The sequence below is a fragment of the Bipolaris maydis genome (assembly GCF_028858645.1).
Source record: "Bipolaris maydis strain C4 unplaced genomic scaffold PSV08scaffold_13, whole genome shotgun sequence".
NCBI classification, from domain to species: domain Eukaryota; kingdom Fungi; phylum Ascomycota; class Dothideomycetes; order Pleosporales; family Pleosporaceae; genus Bipolaris; species Bipolaris maydis.
In genome coordinates, this window is record NW_027093869.1 from 103,171 (window position 1) to 126,959 (window position 23,789).

The following is a 23,789-nucleotide window of genomic DNA, read 5'->3' on the forward strand; positions in this document are numbered from 1 at the left end:
TGTAGTTAACTAACTTACGTTAGTAGATAAGATAAAGCCTTGAATGGTCCATTAATGATGGCTTCAGTAGCTGGATTAGCTGCGTCATCATCATTAGCTCGGGCTGCTGCACGAGCCAAGGACGAAGAGCGACTTCAACAGCAAAAGCACATAGTACAGTCTAGTTGCAGTGGGCTAGGTATCGTTTGGAATCTTCTTAATTGACCAAATAAGCTTTCTCACTATTTAAGAGCAGACCACGAGTTAAAATGACAGATTTCATCAATGACTCAAGCTTGTAAGTTACGTTTTCCGGGATAACAGACTAAATAGTTAGCACCAATCGGATTACACGTCCAATGTACCACTAGGTTGTCAAATCTCTGTAATAGGGAGCTCTGAATTAGACCGTGCTTGTCAAACTTTGTGTGTGTGTGTGGAAAGTGAAATACAGTCGGCTCATTCGTGTCAATACGGATTACTTATGCTGCGCCTAGAGGCAAAATCCAGTCTTAAGAGGTAACGTAAGACTTGGATTGAAAACCAGTTCGAGTGCGTCTGCAACACCTCATGTCAGCATTTTCACATATGACATGTGTTCGTTGTGCTATCGCACTATATACACTTGTCCTTTTGCCAGCACAATACTAGGCTAATATCATAACGCAAAAGGCCTTTGGTTGCATACCATAGTATTGTTGCCTCGTGATTTATCTGGCACATGGTACGTTTACTGAACCAGTAGTCACATTCAATACTAAAAACATTAGCCTTACTGCGCCATAATGGAACATCAACGTGTTCTGTGTATAACCTCCGCATCTCATGAACATAGTAGTGCCAGCTCTGGAACTACACGTCATAACGAAAGAAGCTCCTACGGGACTGCTTCCTTGGAAACTGGTCATGGTTCAACTGAATATCTGGAGCACTCTGCCTTTCCGCCAGTGTCCACAATACTATCGGATATTTCTAACGATATTCCCGATGTTTGCATGCATGAGGGATACAATGATGATAGCGCGCTGTCCGCATGCTCATCTACCAGCCATATTGAAGACCTTCCCTCGCCATCGTCTATTGATATGCTTACGCATCTCTCCGTCAACTCGCCGGCCGTTGAACATGCTCAATCACTCTGCAAAGCTGAGATTTTGACACAACACCGAGAAAATCTCTGTACACCCAATGATTTCGATCTTCTTCCGTGTACTTTGCGAAGGCTATCACGGGCTTGCCACAGTCATACAGCTTACGACGAGACGTTCCTGCAACTCATACGATACTTCATGCTACAGCTTTGCTCTCCAATTACTCCAAGTTGCATATCGTATCACGAACCAGTTCTCTCTTGTGTGACTGAGGCTGGAGAATTTACGCCCTCTCAACAGAATATGGCAATCAGCATCGACATCAGTGAGAAGAATAGCTGTTCAGAGTCTGAATACTCGTGTCTCGACGTTTTCAAACTATCAAATGAGTTTCCAGATGGTACAAGGCGGCGATATGAAGCAAACTCTCATCTTACGGACCTTGGAAAGTGGGGTCCGATCAAAAAATCCTTTCACACAGCTGTGGAGCCAAGGTACTATGAGTGTCCGCTCATGGACAAGAAAGAGCCTCCAAGTCTATGCGCAAAGAGATTTCGACGTTCGGGACACCTTCGACGCCACATCACGACTGTACATGTTACTGAGAATTTTCATTGCTGCAAAGTGTGTCCCAGGTCTTTCTCTAGGCGCGATAATCTTCGGGAGCATTACTGGACACACTTAAAAAGAGATGGAAGTGTGGGAAGAAATACTAAGATGAGCCTCCTTGAGTTAAGTGTCATCCTGGGTCCGAAGGAAACGCAGCTTGTAAAGCGTCTCCAGGCGAGACTCGAAAGCGTGAGGGCGAATGAAACCAAAGCCAAGTTGTTTAGTAATTGATTGCTCGTTTAGTTTTCTTATGGTAAAAAAATCCTTGTAAATTGCATAGCACCACTACGATTTGCCTGTAAGTCTTTGTCTTGTCTGCTATAATGTTCCTTATGTTTTGGAAAACGGTTGTATACGGCTTAAGATTGAGTTTGTGGGGAATGGTGAATATAGTCATCAATGTGTACCTTCATCAATCAATTGTATAGGTCGCCATTCATTTCGAAAGTTGACCACTAGTCTATCAATACCCACTTGTCTCCTTAGTACTAGGAGCCGCATCTGCTGCACGCTTTGACGCTGTGTCCCAGCGGCACTGCAGCAAGCAGAAGTAGAAAAGACATACTGAGGCACTACAAGACCCATGCATGGACCATGTGCATTTGGCTGGCTGTGTGTTGCACTGATATGTCGTCACTGCAGAGCACAATTGCGGCATTTTGTCCATGCTTCCGAAGATTCCAGATCGGAAAAACGCCGAGAGGTGAGAGGCCGGGCTTCTTGTACATTCATATGCCACTAGGAAGTGTGGTCATGAAGCCCAGCATGCGTGAATGAGACGAGTCGCATTTTCCAGGATCGGTCCCCTTCAGTGCGTAAAGGCAGAAAAACGATGACAAGTTCTGTAGTTAGACATTAGATGCAGCTATAGGGATCCTTGGAGTGGATCTCACGCCAGTGCTATACGTGAGTGAACAGAGCATATTTGCAACGTAGACGTCCCACCACTCAACGCGATATATTCCGGCAAGGCGCACACACCGCTTCGGATGAATTAACATCGTGCAACTCGGCATCACTTTGTATTTGAACTACTCACAAGAGATCTGATTAGGCCCATACGACTCGTATGATAACATATTCTGAATGGAGTGAGAAAAAGCAAGACAGAAATGCTAATAAGTGCAGCTAGATAGTATTGAAAGAAATTGTCGCTTCTCACGAAGTAAAAGTTTATGGTCAAAGTGAGTCCAAGGACGAAGTAGTTCCAGCAAGGTAGCTGCTTACTGTTAGCTCGGACTTTCTCTAAGAAATACAGATCTAACCTCGGCGGCTTGTCTCCAGTTAAGGCAGTGGTCTGGACCATGTGAGAATATAGAAGCATAGTCGATGCCGAATGTATGCCAAACGCGACATGATGAGCAATAGAGAAGGAGGATGATAACTATTAGGAAGTAACCCCCGTAGATCTGTACAAGGGTAGCTCTTGTGTGTCTGCATGTTAGGCAATAAACAGACCTGAAGGTTATAGCCGGCCCATGGCAGAGAACCTTCTCTGGCGTAGGTGCCGATCAGGCGAGATGCCCAAAGTATTCCTTGTATCATAAACACAGTTCCCGCGGCTAGAAGAGCGCCATTCCGAAAGCTGCAGTCGAGAACAGTGCCTGTATCGACGTGCCTGCGTTGACAGTCATAGACACATCCAGGCATCAGAGTGGCTGCTTTGAAGAGATATGGGATGTTCCACACTTGTATAGTCTTCAGCGTTTACTTGATACCGCGCGTTGAAGAGAATTTAAAAACATCAAAAAGTTCTTTATCATGCGGCCCAGTCGTTCCCGGTGTTCCCCGCTGTGCCACCTAGAAAAAGTGAAATCTAATATAAGCAGCTGACGGCGCCCAACCAGAGAAGATCTATATTTAAGTTTTGAGCAACGACAAAACTATTTATAGTTTTATGTAGAGACAGCGGTTAATGACATCTCTTAAACCAGTAGGGTAGCCCCGTGTCACAACATACTCAGATTTTCATTGGAGATTCCCATAGACATCTCCTGACGACTACTCACACACCATCTATAGATCCTCTTCGACGATCCTCTTGGACAACTCTGGCTGTAGATATGTGTGTAACCATGTTGCTATGTCGACTTAACTCAGTTCCTCGTTTGGCTAGACGATCTAGCGACGCAAGTCAGTCTAGCGACGCAAGTCGGTCTAGCGACGCAAGTCGATCTAGCGACGCAAGTCGGTCTAGCGACGCAAGTCGATCTAGCGACGCAAGTCGGTCTAGCGACGCAAGTCGATCTAGCGACGCAAGTCGGTCTAGCGACGCAAGTCGATCTAGCGACGCAAGTCGGTCTAGACGGTCTGGCGCGCCCTCGCCGGAACCAGCACCGTGCCATGAAGAACACATTATAGCTTCAGTGAAATTACAAGAAGAATCGAATACCTCTCAACCACTAGAAAAAAGTTCTTGGATGACCATTGCGCGTTTCCCAAGGTGCAACAAAATCACTACAATGCGGAGAAAAGTTAGAGACAACTACGGTGTAAGCATACACAAGTAGCGAGAGTTGCGGGCCAAATCTGCGTTATGTGCAGCTATGATCTGAACCTTAGCAAATAATGAAATTCAAAATCTGCTCTTCTGCTCTTAATTGAATAGTTACACGAATAGGGTAGTCAGAAAGTGCTACTGATCAGTTGGGCTTATGAGCAAAACAAGCCGGCGCGTTGCTGCAGCCAGTACGCTGTTACGCGAACTTCCACACAATTTAATCCAAGAGCCTACGTTTACGCACTACTGCAGCGTATCCTGAGGTAAGGGTAGCACTTGTACTATTTAGTCAGTTTTCAATATTAGTGGGCGATCATGTATTATTAGCCTTTAGCTAATCCACCAAGCCGTAAACGTGTTGCAAGCATATGACACTGACTAATTGGCCGGCGCTACGGTACTCGTGCACTGCCTAACACACTCGCTCTTCAACCACGGCCATCATGCATTTCTTTCTGCACCTATCATGTCTGTGTTTTTACTGAAGCCATATTTAGGGACTATGCATTGACTCGTTTCACCGTGCTGTATCTGTGATGCGATAGCAAGTGACAGGAATCAAAGATTATAGGGGACCAGCGTATGCGTTGGCTCGGCAAGATGAGCCAACTACTCGACCGAGCGACAGTAGCGGAAGCGCCCAAGGTGGCAGGCCATTCAGAGACTGAGTAGTTGGAAACGTTTCAAGGTCGGTTAATTACATGCAAAGAGGGATGTTGGTGAAGCGATGAGTACATCCCTAAAAACGTCGTCTATGGAATACGCGCGATGAGCGCCCGAAACTTAGCTGGAGTAGCATGCCACGTAACGAGAAATGCCAGATTAGAGAAGCCATTAACATTCAGTTGATAAGCGGAGGCATTCCTGAAATTACTATCAAGCTAGCGGGATGGCGTATGAACAAGGCAATTAGAGACCTAGTTAAAACATGCATAATGTATGTGCGGCACACAGGGATGTCCGTCATGGAAGGATAGTTAGTAGCGGGACGGACGTAAGATCACCTAACGGATTATGAGATGACTATGCGAAATTAAAATACTTCTATTTTAAGCAAAAAACATAACATATCGCAAGAAAGCCGAACCAATGATTCAAAACCATGCCTAAAAAAACTTTAAAAATGTAACACTATAACTTTGAGAGCAGAAGCGGCTTGTTTTTTGTGAGACTATTTCTTGGGGTGTTTTCCAGCAATTTTTCCATTATGTCCTGAATCTTCTCGAATTGATCAGACAGTTTGGCCCATGTCGGTTGCTCATTCTGCTTTTTCTGCTCTAGAGAGAGTTCCGTTTCGGTTGCATCTACTGCAAATTGTGTCATATTTAAGCAATCTTGTAGGGTTGGTATATCTCCTTCTTTGAAGACCTTTCGGTATGTAGAGAGTTTGCATACAAGAGGGCCTTCGTATCTGTATCCTGATTCACGTCGTTTCTGTTTGAGTTCCTTCCAAAGGGGATCCGTTTTTTGAATTTCGAGCACAACTATGACAATCTTTTTGTTATTCGGTCTTCCATGCCATTTGGCCGCACATCCTACGATTTTCAAGTTCTTCCTCTGAGATATTTTCAGTTGCGAAACGAACTCATCGTCCACCTTAGGGGCCATTCCTCCATTTTGCCCAGGAATCATTAGATTCGAAGGGCAATCATATATGTCTTCAAAATCGTATACATCGTTTTTGTAGACTAGACCGCGTTTTTTGAAACAATTCGCTCCAAACTTACAATTAATGCCGTAAATGACGGTGGCGCCGTCTCGTGGTTCTGGAGTTTCTCCGCTTACTCCTGGCGAATCACAGCGCGCTGTAGACGGACTACTATTCCTAGATGTATTCTCTTTCCCGGATGTAATCTGACCAGAAGTTGGTATTGAACTCTGAAATGTATGTCCTGTGTTAGGAAAACTCGGCACCTCTACACTTTCTACAACGTTACTATAATCAGCCATTTCCGTGTCCCCATTGCTATCATAGCTTCCTTCTCTGTCCTTCATGTATTCTGCATATGTCACAGTAGATGCTTCCTCCATAAAATCAATAGTTCGGTCTCTGTTCTCTAGGTTCTTGCCTAGTTTGTTCTTGAAATTCGTTTTTGAAAGCCATCTCTTGTCCTTCTCCTCATTCAACCGGAAGATATATACTTCGCATCTTCTGCTGCCATAAATTTGACACTGACGATCTTTAATATTTGTCAGCTTTGAGTTTTCAATAGCGATCGAATGATTCTCAGGACTGAAGCTCGGGAGGCCAGATACTGGTTTTATCCCTAAAACCTGGAGTTCTTCCTTGTCGAGTATGAAGAAATTGTTATCATCAAACTGCACCAGTGTATATCCCGAAGAGGACGCCCTGGGCTTGGGGTATTCCGAACTTCGCTGGCTGTGCATTGTGATATTTTTCTGATCTTTGGGATATAAATTATGCTTCGCTCCAGTCGTAAAGTGCAAGCTAATATATATTTAAATAATTAGTGTAGCCAGCGCTATACAGTACCATCATTGTCACAGATGCGATCAGCATTTAGAAGTCAGCAACATACTCTTGAGTAAGTATCGCGACAATCAGCTGATGTAGGGAAGAAGATGACTATGTGCGATGATGATTTCCAGATTATCTATGACTGATGTGCTTGACTACCTGAATACATTGCTATGCTTACACGACTAATGATATTCACCGTGTTCAGCAGCAAAAGCTGTCAAGCATCTTAGCAGCTAAAAACACCCTAGCTTGTCAGTCGAACCACGACCATAATGTGCTTACATACGGTGCTGACCAAAATCGGCTTCAGTTCGCGCACCTACATACAGATGCGCTAGCGCTGCGCAGTATCAGATGCTGTCAGCTTTTTCGAATAGTGCCCACTCCCTGGCCACCCCCTGTTTACTTACTAAGATGTATGTTGGCAGGGCATTTGGGGCGGCGGATAGGAAGCCCAGTGCCTAAAAATAGAGACCGCAGGCTTTGAAGGTTAACTTATGGTAAAGGATGTGCATTCCAGCAGTTTTCTCCCACGGAGGACATCATCACTGGGATAATCTCTCCAAGACACTGAGCTTTAGCTACTCTTGGCATGAGGCGGCTGCAATAGCGTGCTCGGATGTGTCTATGTCTGTGGCTGGGGCTACATATCGTGCGCAATGGCTGGGGTCTAGAGGCATTGACGGCGACTTGCGCATGCTTCGTTGGCCCCACCAAGTGCGTTGCCCGGAAGCAACTGGTTAGTTTACTAGCTACGCCACCATCCCGCAATATTTAGGCACTAGCCGATCAAACTACCCCGATGCCGCACACACTAGATCTGGTGAGCAAGTCTCTCAACCATCATCACTGATACATAACTTATAGCAGCTAGAATTACTGTAATATTGAAGAAATGGTTCGGCAAAAAATCCTTCAAGGTATGCCTATGATACGAGCACAGGTTGAACTATGGCAGTCATGTCTGATAGTTAGTGTAGGATGTAGTATGTCGACCTGCAATCATGGATGCGCAAAGCGTGCTGGTGTAGCAAGTATTTTTGGTGCAGCCTTCATAGCCTGTGCAGAATATCACAGCTTTTGGATAAAAGGGCAGATTTTTTACTCTCGATAACAACTTTGCTAACATCCATCCCTTAGACCAGGAAAAACCCCTGCACGGGAAAATAAGCGAGGTACCTCGACTTCGAAAGGATATTACTATTTGCACACACAAGATATATCTATAGGCTTCGTAGATAACATAGCTGAACTTCATACAAGCATTTGCATATAGTTTTTAGCAATAAATTACAGTGGTGTGGTCGCTAATACGCTTCGTGCAGGGAATGCCTCGTCTAACGCTCAAACAGCGCGCCCCGATCAAGCAACACTGCAAGGTTGCCGTAGCTCTAAAACCAAGAACAGGTATCCTGAATAACCTCAATAGTGCAACTCTCAAGCGATAGAGTCGTATTTAGCTCTATAGTTGCTGTGGCGCGTAAGATTTTGAAAGTTTGCCATCCTAGGTGGTACCTCGGTTCAACGCTAACACCACTTCTGGAAGGTCAAAGATGATTTCTCATCCCTGACATAATCATCCATCGTGATTTACTAACTGATTACAGTTAGTTAGCTTACTTGACCAGTTGCGCTTGTCATTCGCCAACGATCATCAGCGTGCTGACCGCCCTAGTCATCAGAATATCGTCATCCCACTGCAAACCGTGTCATAGCAAGATAACTTTCGAGCAGGTTACGAAGATCACACGAATAACACTGTATTGCCTCCCTAATACATGGGCGCCACTGGTGCCTTCCAGGGCTCCGATCCCGGCTCTGGCTCCTGCCGCAACTGCTGGACACGGCTCCTCTTCGCCTTCTTTCTGACCGTCAATGTAGGCACCGAAGAGCCCGCCTCTTGCGCATCGGCCTCGTTCTCGATTTCTCCCTCGGTGTTGCTATCTGCTTCTCGCGCCGACACCTTGCGCTTGCGACCACGTTTGCCCTTGCCTTTCTCCGCGGCAGCCTTATCTCTCGCTGCGCGTGCCGCACGCGCTTTATCCAGATCCTCCCACTTCATCACCTTCGCCTTGCCTATAACCAACGACCGTGTGGATCGTCGCACCTTCGCTTCGTTGTTGATGGCATACAAAAGTCGGTTATGGTCCTGAAGCAGGCTTTGTCTAGCAAAGGATATTTTGGCCGCGCTTGCGAGCTTCTGCACACGCCTCTGCAGGCGCTGTCTGCTAGCCTCGTCAGATGCAGCGGCACAGGTATCCTGTTTGATTAGTTCGGTCAACCACGTCAAACCCTCTACTGTCACAGGCGTTACAGGTGTGTGCAGAGCCTCGGCCGCTGGATAGGACGTTGGTGCTATATCTTCGCTAGTATCGTTATGCTCCGCGGGCGGCTTCGGCATATCACGAAGCACCCTCTGCGGGTTGAAAGGGAACAAGCCAACAGCCGCCCATCCGGCTAGAATGTTCCTTTTCGTTATGGCTCTATCTCTGGCTGGTTTGTAAAGGTACGTGAAGTGCTCTTTGCCGATGGTGTCTATACCACCTCGATTCAACCGTTCGACTTGGTCGCGGTAGGCTGTCTTTAAGGGTGCAAAAACAGAAACATCACATGGCTGGAGCTTGTGAGAAGTGTGGGAGGGCAGTCGGCAGAGGGTGATGTCATTGGCGAAGCAAAACTCCAGGATCTCATGCGTTTCGTGGCTGCCAAAACCATCAGATATTAGTACTCGTGGTTTGCCGTTGGCGATTTCTTTGGTCTGGGGATCGAATACACGCGTAAGCCACTCTAAGCTAATCTTAGAGTCATTATACCCGTTCTCGGAGAATCCGTAGTGCCAGCCAGGGGTCGGATGGGTGGTCCAGTTACTTCGGTGGGTCGCAGCTGGCCAGATGATGAGAGGGTGCAATGACCTACCATCAGCACTGATGCACTCTATGGCGGTAACCATTGTCCGCTTAACACCAGCGCCCCTATATCCTCGTTGATCATCCTTACCTACAAGAACCTTGACAGAGCCCAGTATGCTTAGCATGACCCCTGTCTCATCCATGTTGTATACATTCTCTGGCCGGATAGCAGGATCCTGTAGCACCTTGCCTATTACTTCAAACCACTCCGTGACCTTGTCGTATATATGTATCTCGTGACGTCTCCAATCTATCGACCTGACTCGTTTCGCTTTCAGTTCAGGATGGCGTTTCCCGAAGGCTTGAGCCCAGTTCTTACCGGGCGGCTTGCTGGGTCTACTCGCAGGGGATCGGCGTCGGGCTATACTGAAGGCTAGCATTGCTATGTATTTGATGCGGACTGGTTGTCCGAAACTAGACATCAGCAACAGGAACGCGACCAGGACTTTCTCCTCTTCTACGCTGAGGTACAGCTGGCGTTGGGCCACCTCTTCCTTTGAGGGCCGCCCTTTGTATCGATTGTATAGCGTGGTAAGGGCAATACCACTGGAATCGGCTCGGGCAGCCCATGTTCTGCTGTCATTCGGGAGAAGTTCTGCAATTGCCTTACTAGCCGGGTCCATCTGTACGATCGTGATGGCAACAGAAGACGCGATGAGCAACTTCTGGCGGCATTGCACCTTCACGTCCCTGTACTAAAAATAGATCTTTGTCTATAGATGGTTCGAGAAGGGCACTATGCTTGGCGCTGCATTTAGACTAGCACAACTAGTTACAGGTAGATTAGTTACAGTACTAGTCAGAACGCTAGCTTCTTTATGGCAAACTGCATCTGGATATCGTGCTGAACCTATTCAATTAGTATGAAGAACACAAACAATCGCATCGCCTGTTCTGCAGCGAACATCTAGGGCTAACCCATGCACGAAAGGTGGAGCAGTTAAAATTGTTGCGCAGCTATCTGTGTATGAGTCACCCTGTCCGAAAAAATAAAAGCGGTACATTCCATCCATCTTTTTCTACCGACCAGAGATGCTCAGATTAATACTCAAAAGAGGATATCACCTATTCTGATTTCTGAGGTGGTCCAATTTCCCGCTCTGCCCAGGTGATCGGGTCTGTATAAACCCCGCCATGGTCGTACCACTCTTTCACAACTATCGCAGGATAACCTATCGCCTTGCCAATAGCGTCTGGCACAGCATGAAAGATTTCCAGCGATTTCCCTCTACGAGCCTTTTTCATCAAGTATAATGCGCAGCGCCGAATGCAGTCTCGATTGAGATGTTGGAGCGATAGCACTGCTTTGTAGATCAACTCGGCGTCGTGTGTGGAAATCCCAATTTCAATCGCGCGATTAAAAGCTTTAACATGCTCTTTGGTGTCAAGAACGTGGACTAAGCACGCAAGGTCTGAAGCGCTTGCCGCTCTTGTCTTCGATGCAGGTAGTTTTTCGAGTATGTCCAAACCTCCCAGAAAGGTCCTGACCACGGCTTCGGTATGCTGCATAGATGAGACATTCTTCAATCGTTGCGCAAAAGCGCCCCAAACCTTTGCAATAATCTCCGCATCATTTGCTGATTCTCTGATCTGTACATCCGCTCTATCGCTGCGACATGCAGAAAGCACGGCACCAAGGATTTCAAAATCTCCTACTAATTTCTCCTCTGGTTGCTGCAAGTTTCTGGATTGGCCCTCCGCAAACCGAGAAAGGTTGGGAAAGCTACCTCCGTAGGCCTGTATGAGATCATCTAGGAAAGAAACGAGCTGTGGATTCTGTTTGCCAGTTGCTGGGTCGATCACCGTTTGATATGGATGTTCATGGAAGAAGTGCGTGAGATTGATAGTCCCATCAGCAATCATATTCATGGCCGCTTGCATCCTTGCGGGATCTTGGGCAAGGAATGTCGGCAGCAGTGTGCTGTCATCGAGTTCCCCGCGTTTTGCTGAGGATAGAACAAAGAACAAAGACCAAAGACTGATAGAAAGTACCGGATGAAGATGTCACTTGATTGAAGAAGTGAATGGTCACCTGAATACATTTCAGGTGACAAAGTTGGGCTTGTTGTGCTAAATTCGTATTGAGGATTTCATCAATCACTCCAGCCACAGAGAAGGTTTATAACATCCTTCCCTGTGTGCCTGAAAACCTGGTGAGCCGGAATAAGTCAATGAAATCCAGCATCCCGCGGGGATGACTGCTGAGCTCACACTCTCATTGGTTAACTAGTTAGTTAACTAGTTCCGGCCCACCGGGTTTTGCATTCTATACAGAGAGGGACTTTAGTCAACTAATTAACTAGTTAGTTAGTTACCACAAAGCATCGTCTATCGATCCTGGGGGCCGAGAACAGCGGTCAGACTGCAAGGATGATAACTTAGACTTTCCGACATAGCGCTTGATCTCATCGGTTGTTCTCGACCCACAAGGTTGTTCATCATCATTACAGGAAGGGACGTTAAGTTATATTTTAATCAAGAAAAATCCATCCATACGCAACAAAGGAACTTCATATAACAGAAGCTAAGCATCATCATATTGCGATCATCCTAAAAATTTGTTTCGCTTCTTGATAATTGTCGGTAACCTTTCATTTCCCTATTCCTATTCTAGTCGTTGTCATCGCTGTCATCGCTGTCACCGCTGTAATCGCTGTCGTCGCTGTCCTCACTGTCCTCGCCGTCCTCACTGTCCTCGCTGTCCTCACTGTCCTCGCTGTCCTCACTGTCCTCGCCGTCGCTGCTCTCCGCAATGTACTCCTCGCTTTTTTCATTGGGAGGAGTCTTGACGTCGCCTCTCTTCGCTTTTTCTATTACTTTATTTCCCTCGAATTGACTCTGCAGACTTTTTACGTCCAGTGGGCGGTGGCTTTTGGGTGCAGGTACAAAATCAGTTGTAGTTGTATTATTTTCCAGCCTCAAACCCCCCATGTCTACCGGCATCTGACGCCCTTTAGAGTCTGTTGCATTCTTCTTCACATGAGATAGTCCTTCTAGATATTTTACGATCCGTGGAATATCGCACTCTGGGGTTTTCCGTAATAATGCAAGCATCAACTCCCGCTTTTCTTCGGGTAGTGTGACCAACTGTGCGGCTGCGTCCACCTGATTGAGGCTCAACAAGTACGCTCCCAAGTCTTTGGGTTCCAATTTATCGAATGAATCCAGCAACAATGGCCTTGGAAGTTTACCCAGAAATCCTATTCTTTCGTTTTCACTAAGTGACCTCACGAACTTGCTGAATGACTTTGGGTATTTGTTCATTCCGTCGCGCATATTATCGGACGTTTCATCGAATTCGGCCATTCTCATACTGAAATCCTTTAGAGAAACTTTCGATGCCATTTCGAAATGGTAGAGGTAAGATAGCGGTGAAAAAAAGGACGTGACGACTGAAAAATCTTTCACTTTACTGTTCTTTGCAAACAGAGCTTAGGTTTTATAGGGAAATCATGATATAACAATTATTAAGAAACAAGTCTTTTGTGAACAAGGAGTAGCATCGCAAACCGCTGACATGGGATGTGCTCTCACAAATGTGTGAGAAATTAACGATCATCATTCCAAGTTTCGAGACGTTGCCAAAATGAAAGAGCTCACCAAACTCTTAAGATTATATGGATAAAGAAATTGTTTTGCTTTGTAAGCAGAATACTGATTTTTTCTCATGTAGAGGCGAACGTAGTCCGAGTAGTGCCTACATGTTTGGATGACTATATGACGTTAAGAATAAGACATAGCCTATGCAAAGCTATTGTGCATGTTTCTGATAGAGTTCTGGCTGATCGGGGCTTCAGGGAATTCAGTTCTCATTTGCTAGGGGCAGGTTTCTCATATGTGATACAAGCTTGCCAGAATTCTCTTTTACTCAGTTGGGAATTACGTTCGAATTACCTGTTCCAGCATTCCTAAAACTCTGAGACATGGTATGTCTGATCTCTCGTGGTACAGCTCCATAGCCACTAACTTCCACAATATACCTCCTTACCTTCTTAAACGATGCCGCCATCGTTGGTCTATCATGCCGGACGGCCGGGAGAATCGACAGTTTAGACTCGCTTTGGGACTTTCTATTGCAAAAGAAACATGCGTCTAGTGAGATTCCACCACGTCGATGGGAACCTTGGCGACAGCGGAGTATGCTCGAAGGAAACATCTTTGACAGCGTCACGCGGAAGGGATACTTCCTCGATGACCTTGAAGGCTTTGACGCGGCTTTCTTCGGCATTTCACCTCGAGAGGCAGAACACATGGATCCTCATCAAAGGCCTAGTCTCGAGCTTACGTACGAAGGCTTACAAAACGCGGGCATTCGGCCTGACAGGCTCGCTGGAAGTGATACTGCCGTATACATAAGACCCAAATGATTATTCCCGTATGCTCATGGAAGATCTACAGGCCATAGAGGCATGGAGTGGGATTGGTACGGCACACCATGGCATCTCCAATAGGATTTCGTACCATCCTGACTTAAGAGGTCCAAGCAGAGCAGTAGATGCAGCCTGTGCGAGTTCGCTTGTCGCTCTCCATCTCGCCCGCGGGGCTATTGTCTCGGGAGAGAGCACTTTGGCAATCTGTAGCGGCGTTAACGTCATTTGTACTCCTGAGATCACGTGTATGCTACAGAAAGCTGGCGCGCTAAAGGCGGATAGTGTGTGTCGATCCTTTAACGCCGCCGCCAGTGGATACGCGCGTGGTGAGGAGTGGGGCATCATCATCCTCAAACGGCTAAGCGCTGCACAGGAAGACAATGATCACATCCTGGCTATGCTGAAGAGCTCTGCTTCTGCCTAAGATGGCAAGACGAGGGGTATCATGGCACCGAATGGTGCAGCGCAAGTAGACGTGGCTAGACAGGCCCTCTGTCGCGCTGGTAATATCGATCCATGTACAGTAGACTACATCGAGGCTCATGCTACATCCACACCGCTCGGAGACCCTGTAGAGATCAAAGCAATGGCCGGGGTGTATGGACCAGTGAGGTCTCCAGAGAACCCCTGCTATCTTGGCTCCATCAAACCCAACGTTGGTCACCTTGAAACGGCAGCTGGCGCTATCAACATTGTTAAAACCGTTCTTAGTGTGCAAAGAGGAATTATCCCACCCCAGAGGCTCTTGGAAAATTTCAATACTAACATCGACTGGGATTCTAGCGGTCTGAAAGTCCTACGCGAAGGAAAGATATGGCCTGAAAATGGCGTGTGGCGAGCGGCAGTGTGCTCGCACAGCTACGGGGGGTCTGTCTGCCACGCCATCATCGAGCAGGCGCCACCAAAGCCGATGCACAAATCCGAATCTCGTAATAAGAAGCCTGTTACGGTGACCCTGTCAGCGAGACAGAGAGATCGTTTGCCTATCTATGCGGCTTCACTGGCACATTGGCTGTCCGCTCAAGGCGCGTCCGAGAACATGATCACAGTAGCATGGACACTGACTTAGCGCCGGATAGCCTATGATCATAGACTATCCGTTGAAGTCTCGAGCCATGAGTGTGCTATTCGAAGTCTGCGCAGCTACGCAACTGGTAATCCGAATGCAAGAACCATCAGCAACCGTGTCATTAGGAGCGCAGCTCTAAAAGGAGTCGTATGGGTATTCTCAGGTCACGGAGCTCAGTGGCCCAATATGGGTCAGCAGTTGCTTCTCAACCTCGTCTTTCGCAACAAACTTTCCGAAATGGAAGTAATGTTCCTGAGAGAAGCAGTCTTCTCCACCATTGAGGCCTTGCAACAGGGCGAACTTGGGGGTCTGGACAAGATTCAAATGCTTACGTACGCGGTACAGATCGGACTGGCCTTCGTCCTCCAAGCAGAAGGTGTCGCTCCTCAAGCTGTCATTGGGCATTCAGTCGGTGAAATCTTAGGTGCGGTAGTTGCGGGCTGTCTGACTAGTGAAAGGGCGCGATCATTGTTTTGCGATGAGCCAATCTATATATGCGGTTTCAAGGCTGCGGCGCTATGGTGTTAGCAGATCTACCATTTGAAGAAGTCGCTGCGCAGCTTGGTGGAAGGGAAAAATATCGTCGCTACTATCAAGTCATCTCCCTCGACGTGCGTAGTGAGCGGCATAAAGGGAGAATTTGAAGAATATCTGCGTCAATTGAAAGATCAAGGTATCAAGACTTGGAGAGTTGAGACAGATATCGCATTTCACTCACCCTTGCTCAAGCGGCTCGCTCATGATCTACAGGGAAGCTTGTAGCACGTTCTACAACCCAGACCCAGTATCTTACCTATATATTGTGGTGTAGTATCACGTGGCTAGCCCGTAGTATATATTGCGATATTCTTTCGTATGTAGATAGGCACCTTCTTCAATCAATCCTTTCACAGTGATTACTTTTCAGCTTGGTTCTATCTACTCGATTGCGGGTCCCCCTCTGATCTTTTGAGCTCGATCACGTATCGTGCCACAATATTCAACTTCGGACTCTGATCCTAAGACAGAGGTACTGCGAGACGTGAGCTACTGGACCCACAACAAGGTGGCTCCTGTGTACCTAACCAATGCGGTAGATGCCGCCGTGGAGCATGGCTTCCGCGTCTTCCTTGAAGCATCAACCCATCCCATCGTTTCGCAGTCGATCAAAGAAATTTTGGAAGCACGGTGTCTAGGCGAGCATGCTACTTTTGGTGTCATGTCTTTCGACGAGCCATCTGATCGCAGCATTGCACAGGCTATCTCACGGCTGTACACCTTGGGTGCACATGTTGATTTCAGTGCCCAGCTCGGCGACGGCCCATGGTGGAACAGACTTCCCAACACACTGTGGATCCACAAACCGTATCGGAAGATTCCATCTTTCGGCCCCAGGCCCTGTGTCCAGTTGCTTGCAGCGACACATGTGTCTGGACTACAACTCTGAACGAATCAACAAAACCTTATCCTCTTACCCATAGGCTTGGTGCTATAGAGTTAGTGCCTGCAGCTGTTTATTGCAACAGTCTTCGAGACGCAGCAAGTACACGCTGCATCAGTGACCTGACGCTGCGTCAGTGACCTGAAGCTGCGTGTACCCATATTTATCACAGAAGAGACACGTGAGCTACAGGTTGTCCTACGGGGTGGTGCAGCTTGGATATCATCCCGTATGCAGGCGTCCGAACAAGAATCCGGTAAAAGTGGGCGGAAGCACGCATAGATCGAGCACTATACTACGAAGGTTGTCCCGTGTGATTTGGCACCCAACCAACACCCACAATCTATTGCTGATATCCGAAAGCGAATGGTAACTCACTTTCCGAACCACTTTACAAAAGATTACCTCAGCAGTATAGGTGTGTCCTCTATGGCGTTTCCGTGATCCGTCCTCGAGCATCTTGGCAATCACAAAGAGATGCTCGTCCATGTTGACATGCAGAGTGATATCGACACGCTGCCTTAGCATGCTCAGAGCTGGGCACCCATGATTGACGTAGACGCGTCCATTAGCTCATGCATTCTTTCAAAGTCCACTGTGATGCGCATCATCAGTGGCATTGACAAGGCGGTCTTTGTTTCGAAAGACAACCCGCCAAACATTGGATACTTGTTGATTGAGTAAAAATCGGTGAAAGAACCCCCAGAGTGTCGATGTCGATATATGAATGTTAATGGCACGCGGCTATGTAGACTCGAGGGCATGCAATGTAACGACATCGAGTCAGAGAGCCATACCGGTCCTGACATAGATACGCTTCTGCATCAGTTGGTGTGGCGTCGTCCAGCTGTCCACGAAACGCCGCGGCTCTTGGATAATGTAATTCTGATTGTTACCGACGGCTTACATTTGACCAGTTACATCCAGGATCTAGAGCCTAAGACGCACAAACTTCTCCACATATCGTCTGTGAGGAGATTGACAGATCTAAGAATAACTGACATCCTAGTGAGAAGTAATGCTGTCGTCCTCTACGTCCCGGAAAGGGTGATGGGGACCCAAGATGCTACTAGAATAGCGCACGCCGCTGTGTACGATGCAGCAAACATATTATCTACACTCGTGCACGTTGGAAGCACAACAAAGGTGTTCGTGCTATTGAGTGATTTGCACAAGACCCAACGCCTCGGTCGGGTTCCCTATCACTCCTTGTACCGGTTCTCGCGCGTAGCGACTTCCGAACACTCTGATATCTGGGGCGGCTTAATCGATCATGAAGGGACAGCATTCCCTCTCTTTGCTGTCCAACGTGTGCAAGAACAAACTGTCGTTCGAACACAAGACAACACGCCACGCGTAGCACAGATGGAATCGCTCCCTGTGGACACCAAGTCCGCCCATCGCCCTACTAGTCTTTTACCTCAACCCGGCGGGACTTATGTTGTCACCGGTGGGCTGGGGGGATCTTGGGCTGGAGATACTCGAGTTCCTAGTCGAGAAAGGGGCGCGCAGTATCATTGTTGTATTGCGCCGCATGCTTCCACCTCGACATAAATGGTCGACCGCATCAAGACCATTGGCTGTGGTGCTGGAACGTATCCAGCAACTGAAGATGAGGGGAGTGGAAATACACACCCTGCAGCTGAACATGAGTTCTCGCAGCGCATCTCACAAGCTCACAGACGCTATTAAGCGTCTCTCCCCTCTTCCCGTGCTGGGTGTTATCCATGCTGCGGCTGTACCGGGGTTTGGATATATCAAGGATACCAATGCCGAGAGCTACGCAAGCGTGATGGCGCCCAAGATTGCAGGCGCTCTCGCTCTGCACGAAGTTTTCCCACCTGGCACCCTTGATTTCTGGCTTGTTTTGTCATCTATCAGTGGAATTATTGGGACGCTAAGTCATTTTGCGTACGCTGCATCGAACGCGTTTCTTGATGGGCTAGCTGAATATCGGCTGTCCCAAGGCTGCAACAGTATTTCCATCCTGTGAACAGTCTGGCGTGGGCTGGGTCTAGCATCAAACACCACCATTGTGAATTCCGAGCTACAGGCTGCAGGCATGGGAGACATCACATCGGCAGAAGCCTTCGAAGTGTGGCAACGCCTCTCCGGCGTCAACACTGACCACGCAGTAGTCACTCGGCTACAAATACCCGACGCTGACGAACCAGTGCCAATTGATCTCATTCGCGAAGTTGTACTACGCCGCGTATTAGCTACAGGGCCATCGAAGGGACCATTGTTTAATCTACAATGATTGACAGGATCCGAGCTCAGAGCTTACGTTACAGCCAAAATCCGCGAATTTCTTTCAAAAATCCTAGATGTCGACCAACGCGATATTGAAGAGAAAAGCAAATTGAATGAAATTGGTATGGATTCATTCGTTATTTCCAAGCTGTAACAAATGTTGCGGAAGGAATTGCCAACATCGGTACCAGTGCCGAGGAGTTTGTTCTGCGACTGCTCAACCATCAAGCACTTGACAAGTGGGCTGCCACGAAGTATAGAAGATACTATGAGCTCATAACATGGACTCTGTATGGCCCGGAGTTCACGATCATTTCCATGTCTTCAGTTAGTATGTACATACATATATAGTTCAGAAGCATCCGTATACGTCTCTGCATCATAAACTAGCGTTATATTGAATGAAGAATAAATGTACATCGTACGAGCTGAGCTGTGGCAGAAGGGGTGGCGTGAATTGTGTACGTCCCTGCTGTAATTAAAGTCCGCAGCACATTACCATCGTTCCATGCAACAACGGACTCAGGGTTCTCAAACATACTCTAAGGCCTGTAACCACAAATTAGCCTAAACGATACTGATTCCGTATGACATGACGAAAATGGTGAACACAAATCAGACGTGCTGCACATGAAACGAAAATGACATTCATGCCTATATGGATCTCTCCTGCAGAAGACCATGCAGAGAAGACAATAGCAAGGCATTCTTTTGGGTCACGCTCCAGCTAGAATATCAACGCGCAAGTGCCCATTCCAAAATTGATATGAATGTGAAGCTACAAACAGGATCCATAATTTCCTAAAATAAACACTATCCTGTACACGTGGCCTCCAGCATAGGACCATGCAATCAGATGACCACTCCCGGCAATCCCACTGGACGGCCATACTGACTGAAAAGAATGTCACAGTGCCATTACTGAGACGTCTCGTTCTTTGCTAGCGCTGAGACAAACTGCTCAGAGTACGCTGAGTCGACAAACTCGTCAAACTTGGTCACCTTCCTACCGTCTTCTGTAAAGGTCAGAATCAATGCATACTCATTTGCGTAGGGCCCAATCTTCGTTTCCGCTCTGCTAAATGCGTGTATGATACATTTCCGCGCTCCAGCATCATGTATTTCTTCCTTGATAGTGACCTGAAGCTGTTAGTGAAGAAACATTTGAGGAGTCCGTGCGTTCTGACAGTAAAATTCGAGTACAGGTGCATGACTTCGCTAAGGTAGGCCCGGTATTCGGCGTTGCTCCTGGCGGCTCTGTGCATAGAGGTGGGTAATACGCGGTGTTTGCAATCAGGTGACCGATAGGCCATGATGTCGTCGATGTCCCAGGCGTTGTACGCCGCTATGACGGCCCGAGCTGTATCTTGCTGAGCTACCAAACTATGGTTGTCAGGAAAATAGTTCAGTCTTATGAAGATTCCATCGGACACCTCTTTGGCATCCTGCCATCTGTGCTCGTGGTAAGGACATACTTTGGGTGAGGGTCCATGTGGGCATCGGTAAGACACTGCTTCAAGTCCAGGCCAATCCAAACATCGCTTGACTCCGTTTTGGGGCTTTCCAGCGGATGAGAAGCGGCAAGGAATGATAATGTTGTAGTAACTAGATTGACAAGCTTCATGGTGGGTGCGTGAGGCTAGGCTGAGGGTAAAAGTTGTGTTCAGGTCGCGCATGAGACGGCCTGTTATATATATGGGGATATATGAACTGCATCAAGCAAGAACGGTCATCAGGGTCTATTCTACTTCGCGTTCACTATCTTGCAGTGTCTTACCCACGACGTATTTAGTTATGAAGAAGCTGATGATCCCGTCATCTTCTACTAGAAAATACTAATAATTCTAGTTGATGCCCGGCGACTGTGCACTGCTAGAAGTATGATACCATCCGTAGCCATGCAGGTCTCCATTACTAGTTGCGCTGACTGCAACTAAGGCTCAGCAGCCCCAGTATGGCGACCTCACGAAGCAAGCCATATCTTTTTGAGCTCACACTGTACACATCATTTTGCTAGCCACAAGCAAGGATAGTGGTAAAGCCGGGACGTGAGATTCACTGCCATATTGTTCCTTGAGAACATGTGACTTGCTCGTAAGTAAGGACGACGTAGAATATATCGTTCTCTATCGGGTAAATCGGCTCGGCGTTTGATTTGAGTTGTAAGAACAACTGCCACGTAGCACAGCGCGCACACCCAGCGACACATGTCTGGATGTTCATCTTGAGCTCAAACTCGTTGCCCGCTGACTTTAGCAAGCACCCTTTGCAGTTACGCTTCTTGAAGCAATAATAAAATTCATAAACGTCCTCACCACCACGAGACGGAATAGACCCGCGTGAGATAGCCCCAGCAGCGAAAACACCAGACACGGAAAATCCCCTTTACGAATACAGGACGACTTGGATCTACAATTAGTGTCCTGGACACAGTTGCAGGAGATGAACCACATGTACCATTATGCTAGCAAGAGCTCGAAAATTTTGTTCGATTCAGTCTGGAGAGAGATTAGAACATGTGGCAAACTGCTCTTCACAAAGCCAGATTGGTCGCTGAACCTTCCCAACGGATCTTTGGAATAAATCACACAGTCTTTTGGCTTGGTAGGCATGCTGATATGGACCGACTGTTTGGCAATTTGCTACGCCGCAAGCGAGCGGATGCAAGCTTCCAACACTTTACTAGCGTCGGCCAGCACGCCGCGCTGCACCACGCCATTTATGCCAAGAACTCTGACCCGGCTTCTATGCAGGAATTCGTCACTGTGCGATAATTTCTCCGGAACGCGTGTTAGGCGCTCGGCATCATGTTTGCAGCAAGCGACATGGCCGCCTGGTCCGGCACTGGAGGTTTTGCGTTCTTTCAGATCGCCATGCAAAATGCAAGGACGGGTTGACGCTACATACGTACGTAGCTCCTTCCTAGCCCCACAGTTGAAAAGCTGATCGCATGCCTTTGCATCCTGTTATCACCATCAGCACACGATAGCAAGAACTGTATTGTCCGCACTGCTGATGTAACGTATAGTTGCCGGATCGAAGACGCGATATGCATGTGGCTAAGTTCTCAAGTATACAGTCTAGGGGCTTCCGCTAGCAGCTACGTTCATCCACTGTGACCTGTTTTCGACTTCCTCCGAGATGTGATGTTATGCAAATGATCTGCGCGGATTAACACGGCACATTACTACGGCCCAGTATCACACTGCAGCCGTGACAGACTGCTCGTTATCCCTAGATGGTCCGGCAAACCTCTCCGCGCGCACTGAAGTGTAAGCTGCTTACCACGAAGCGCTTAATGATTGCGGCGTGGTCACTGTGGCGTGGCCTCGTACTGTGCCGTATGATCCTTCAAAATGCTTACGGTCATTCCTGATCATACCATGCTGACCCACACTATGTTGCGTTCGGCCCCCAGCCCCCAGCCCCCGTTACCAGATTTGAGCATCGCAAAGACAAGGCACTGCTCTTGCGAGTAGTTCGCTTCCATCACAGGCGCGAATGCAAGCTGGAGTCCGCGAAACCCGCGGATGCAATGCTGGTACAAGTGACGGGGTCTTGCCCACAACGCTAACTTAGACTCGCAGGGCTGTACCGAGTCAGAACTCAAATGAAACGTCACCCACCAAAATTGTTCATCCAGATCTACACATGCGCTTTCCTTACCTAGGTAGCATCATGGAAGTCACGACTTTTTGGGTCTTGTGCCGCTCAGACTACCAGCAAGAATATGCAGGACGCGTTTAGTAGATGCGTATGATCATGAGCACGAATCGAGCCAGTAGGAGTGATGGTACAAGAACACAGCCTGATGCGCATACTACGTAGCATCTCAGAGAAGAAATCGAGGCTTGAATCTTTGCAACGATTTCAACAGGCCATCGTCCTTCAGGTCTGGTCTAGACTGCTACGGCTCTGATAGAAGTCTATTTCATGCTCGAGATATGCCGAAACGCTTATTTACGGAGTTCTGGATGCGCATGGTCTGACGCAGGACGCCTCTTTTGTTGTCTGTCGCTAATACTACTGGGGCCTCTTCCCCGTTGAGCTATCTCAAGTAGTGGATGCGAAGGTCAGGCTCATCGATTCTGTTGGCTACTCGATCCCAGGACCGCTTTTCCCACGGCTTGTCAAACAGCTGACTAACGAAGAGATTGACCTCACGCTGGCGAGACGGGGCTTGCTTGATCATCCTGTAGCAGGCATACCTTCGCAGTAAGTGCTCATGGTACCCTTCTCTTCTCCATGCTTCTGTCAATGCATCAAGGTTAAGCGTCTGTCCTGCGTTCGCCTCACCTCCTCTAATCTGTAAGGTATCTTCTCCAAAGGTATCTAGTTTTAACAGAGTCTTAAGGATAGTATTTATGGGGTCGGTGATACTGCTAGGAAGTCGCCTAGTGATGCAGGGCTGCTCAGTCTGCCTTGGCGCATATACCCATAAAATCTCTTCTCTTTTGTCGTCTTCGTCTCTCTGGCTTTGCTGTCGGATGTTGGTGCAACAATTCTCCAGTGCGAGACAAAATTGGGTCAAAAATGCTTCTGCGTATCCAAAGTGGAGGTCTCGCCTCCTTTGCAGAATCCGGCCTGCGCATCCCGAGTCAACGTGATGCCTCAGTTGACCAATTAGATATCTTTGCAATTCTGGCGCGGGCCATGGTTTTGAGGAAGCCTCCTTCGTCGCTAAGCAAAATATCTCCTCGTACGGCAGAATAGTCAAGCCGTAGTGGACCACTTCCTCAAGTCGGCCTCTCAAGCTACGCTCCCAGTCTATGCCAGCAAACTTCGAGCCATCGCTTATGAAGACCTCGGCTTCGGTTTTGACAGATATGGGAGGCTCGGATTCAGACATGCCCCGCTTTGTATTTGAGAAAGTGCCAGCCCTGCAACGAGGGAAGAAAAGCTGAATTGTGTGTCCTTTTACTAGAAGAGAATATACTAAGATACAGAAAATCAGACGTGCAGCAGCTGTATATTCAAAGAGCTTGTAGTGACCAGCCTTTGATTTATCCAGATTTTTTTGACCCCCTACTTAACGCTGCCTTCATTTGTACTGGCACAGACCTTCCACTATACAGAATACCTTGCGATATTATGCTGATCACTAAAA

The 23,789-nt window shown here is 47.6% G+C and overlaps 7 protein-coding genes across 7 annotated transcripts; 2 read left to right on the forward strand and 5 right to left on the reverse strand.

Moving 5' to 3' along the window:
* Positions 1 to 373: 373 nt before the first annotated feature.
* On the forward strand, positions 374 to 1,910 carry PSV08DRAFT_186675 (uncharacterized protein; the record flags this gene model as incomplete). The annotated part of the gene is made up of 3 exons (XM_014221614.2): positions 374 to 409; positions 477 to 503; positions 750 to 1,910. Coding segments are annotated over 3 exons (1,224 nt in total), but the record flags the coding sequence as incomplete, so codon positions are not given.
* A 3,400-nt stretch (positions 1,911 to 5,310) lies between these two features.
* On the reverse strand, positions 5,311 to 6,567 carry PSV08DRAFT_373476 (uncharacterized protein; the record flags this gene model as incomplete). The annotated part of the gene is made up of 1 exon (XM_014217038.1): positions 5,311 to 6,567. The coding sequence occupies one exon, from the start codon at positions 6,565 to 6,567 to the stop codon at positions 5,311 to 5,313; it is 1,257 nt and encodes a 418-aa protein (XP_014072513.1).
* A 4,068-nt stretch (positions 6,568 to 10,635) lies between these two features.
* Positions 10,636 to 11,505, reverse strand: PSV08DRAFT_186753 (uncharacterized protein; the record flags this gene model as incomplete). Its single annotated transcript, XM_014221611.1, has 1 exon — positions 10,636 to 11,505. A coding segment is annotated over one exon (870 nt), but the record flags the coding sequence as incomplete, so codon positions are not given.
* A 675-nt stretch (positions 11,506 to 12,180) lies between these two features.
* On the reverse strand, positions 12,181 to 12,915 carry PSV08DRAFT_354899 (uncharacterized protein; the record flags this gene model as incomplete). Its single annotated transcript, XM_014221610.1, has 1 exon — positions 12,181 to 12,915. The coding sequence occupies one exon, from the start codon at positions 12,913 to 12,915 to the stop codon at positions 12,181 to 12,183; it is 735 nt and encodes a 244-aa protein (XP_014077085.1).
* A 372-nt stretch (positions 12,916 to 13,287) lies between these two features.
* Positions 13,288 to 18,962, forward strand: PSV08DRAFT_373478 (polyketide synthase; the record flags this gene model as incomplete). Its single annotated transcript, XM_066093235.1, has 28 exons — positions 13,288 to 13,332; positions 13,530 to 13,916; positions 13,969 to 14,027; positions 14,058 to 14,160; positions 14,197 to 14,266; positions 14,366 to 14,869; positions 14,903 to 14,969; positions 15,033 to 15,273; positions 15,304 to 15,385; positions 15,419 to 15,530; positions 15,570 to 15,767; positions 15,917 to 15,920; positions 16,013 to 16,260; positions 16,291 to 16,353; positions 16,384 to 16,414; positions 16,490 to 16,546; positions 16,577 to 16,621; positions 16,712 to 16,798; positions 16,955 to 16,984; positions 17,021 to 17,026; positions 17,057 to 17,109; positions 17,182 to 17,320; positions 17,357 to 17,575; positions 17,606 to 17,872; positions 17,907 to 18,405; positions 18,448 to 18,673; positions 18,710 to 18,818; positions 18,852 to 18,962. 28 exons carry the CDS (start codon positions 13,288 to 13,290, stop codon positions 18,960 to 18,962), a joined length of 4,062 nt encoding a protein of 1,353 aa, XP_065948258.1.
* Positions 18,963 to 19,600: 638 nt separating this feature from the next.
* Positions 19,601 to 20,306, reverse strand: PSV08DRAFT_186575 (uncharacterized protein; the record flags this gene model as incomplete). The annotated part of the gene is made up of 3 exons (XM_014221606.1): positions 19,601 to 19,822; positions 19,870 to 20,065; positions 20,158 to 20,306. The coding sequence occupies 3 exons, from the start codon at positions 20,304 to 20,306 to the stop codon at positions 19,601 to 19,603; spliced, it is 567 nt and encodes a 188-aa protein (XP_014077081.1).
* Positions 20,307 to 22,730: 2,424 nt separating this feature from the next.
* Positions 22,731 to 23,531, reverse strand: PSV08DRAFT_186382 (uncharacterized protein; the record flags this gene model as incomplete). The annotated part of the gene is made up of 1 exon (XM_014221605.2): positions 22,731 to 23,531. The coding sequence occupies one exon, from the start codon at positions 23,529 to 23,531 to the stop codon at positions 22,731 to 22,733; it is 801 nt and encodes a 266-aa protein (XP_014077080.2).
* Positions 23,532 to 23,789: the final 258 nt, after the last annotated feature.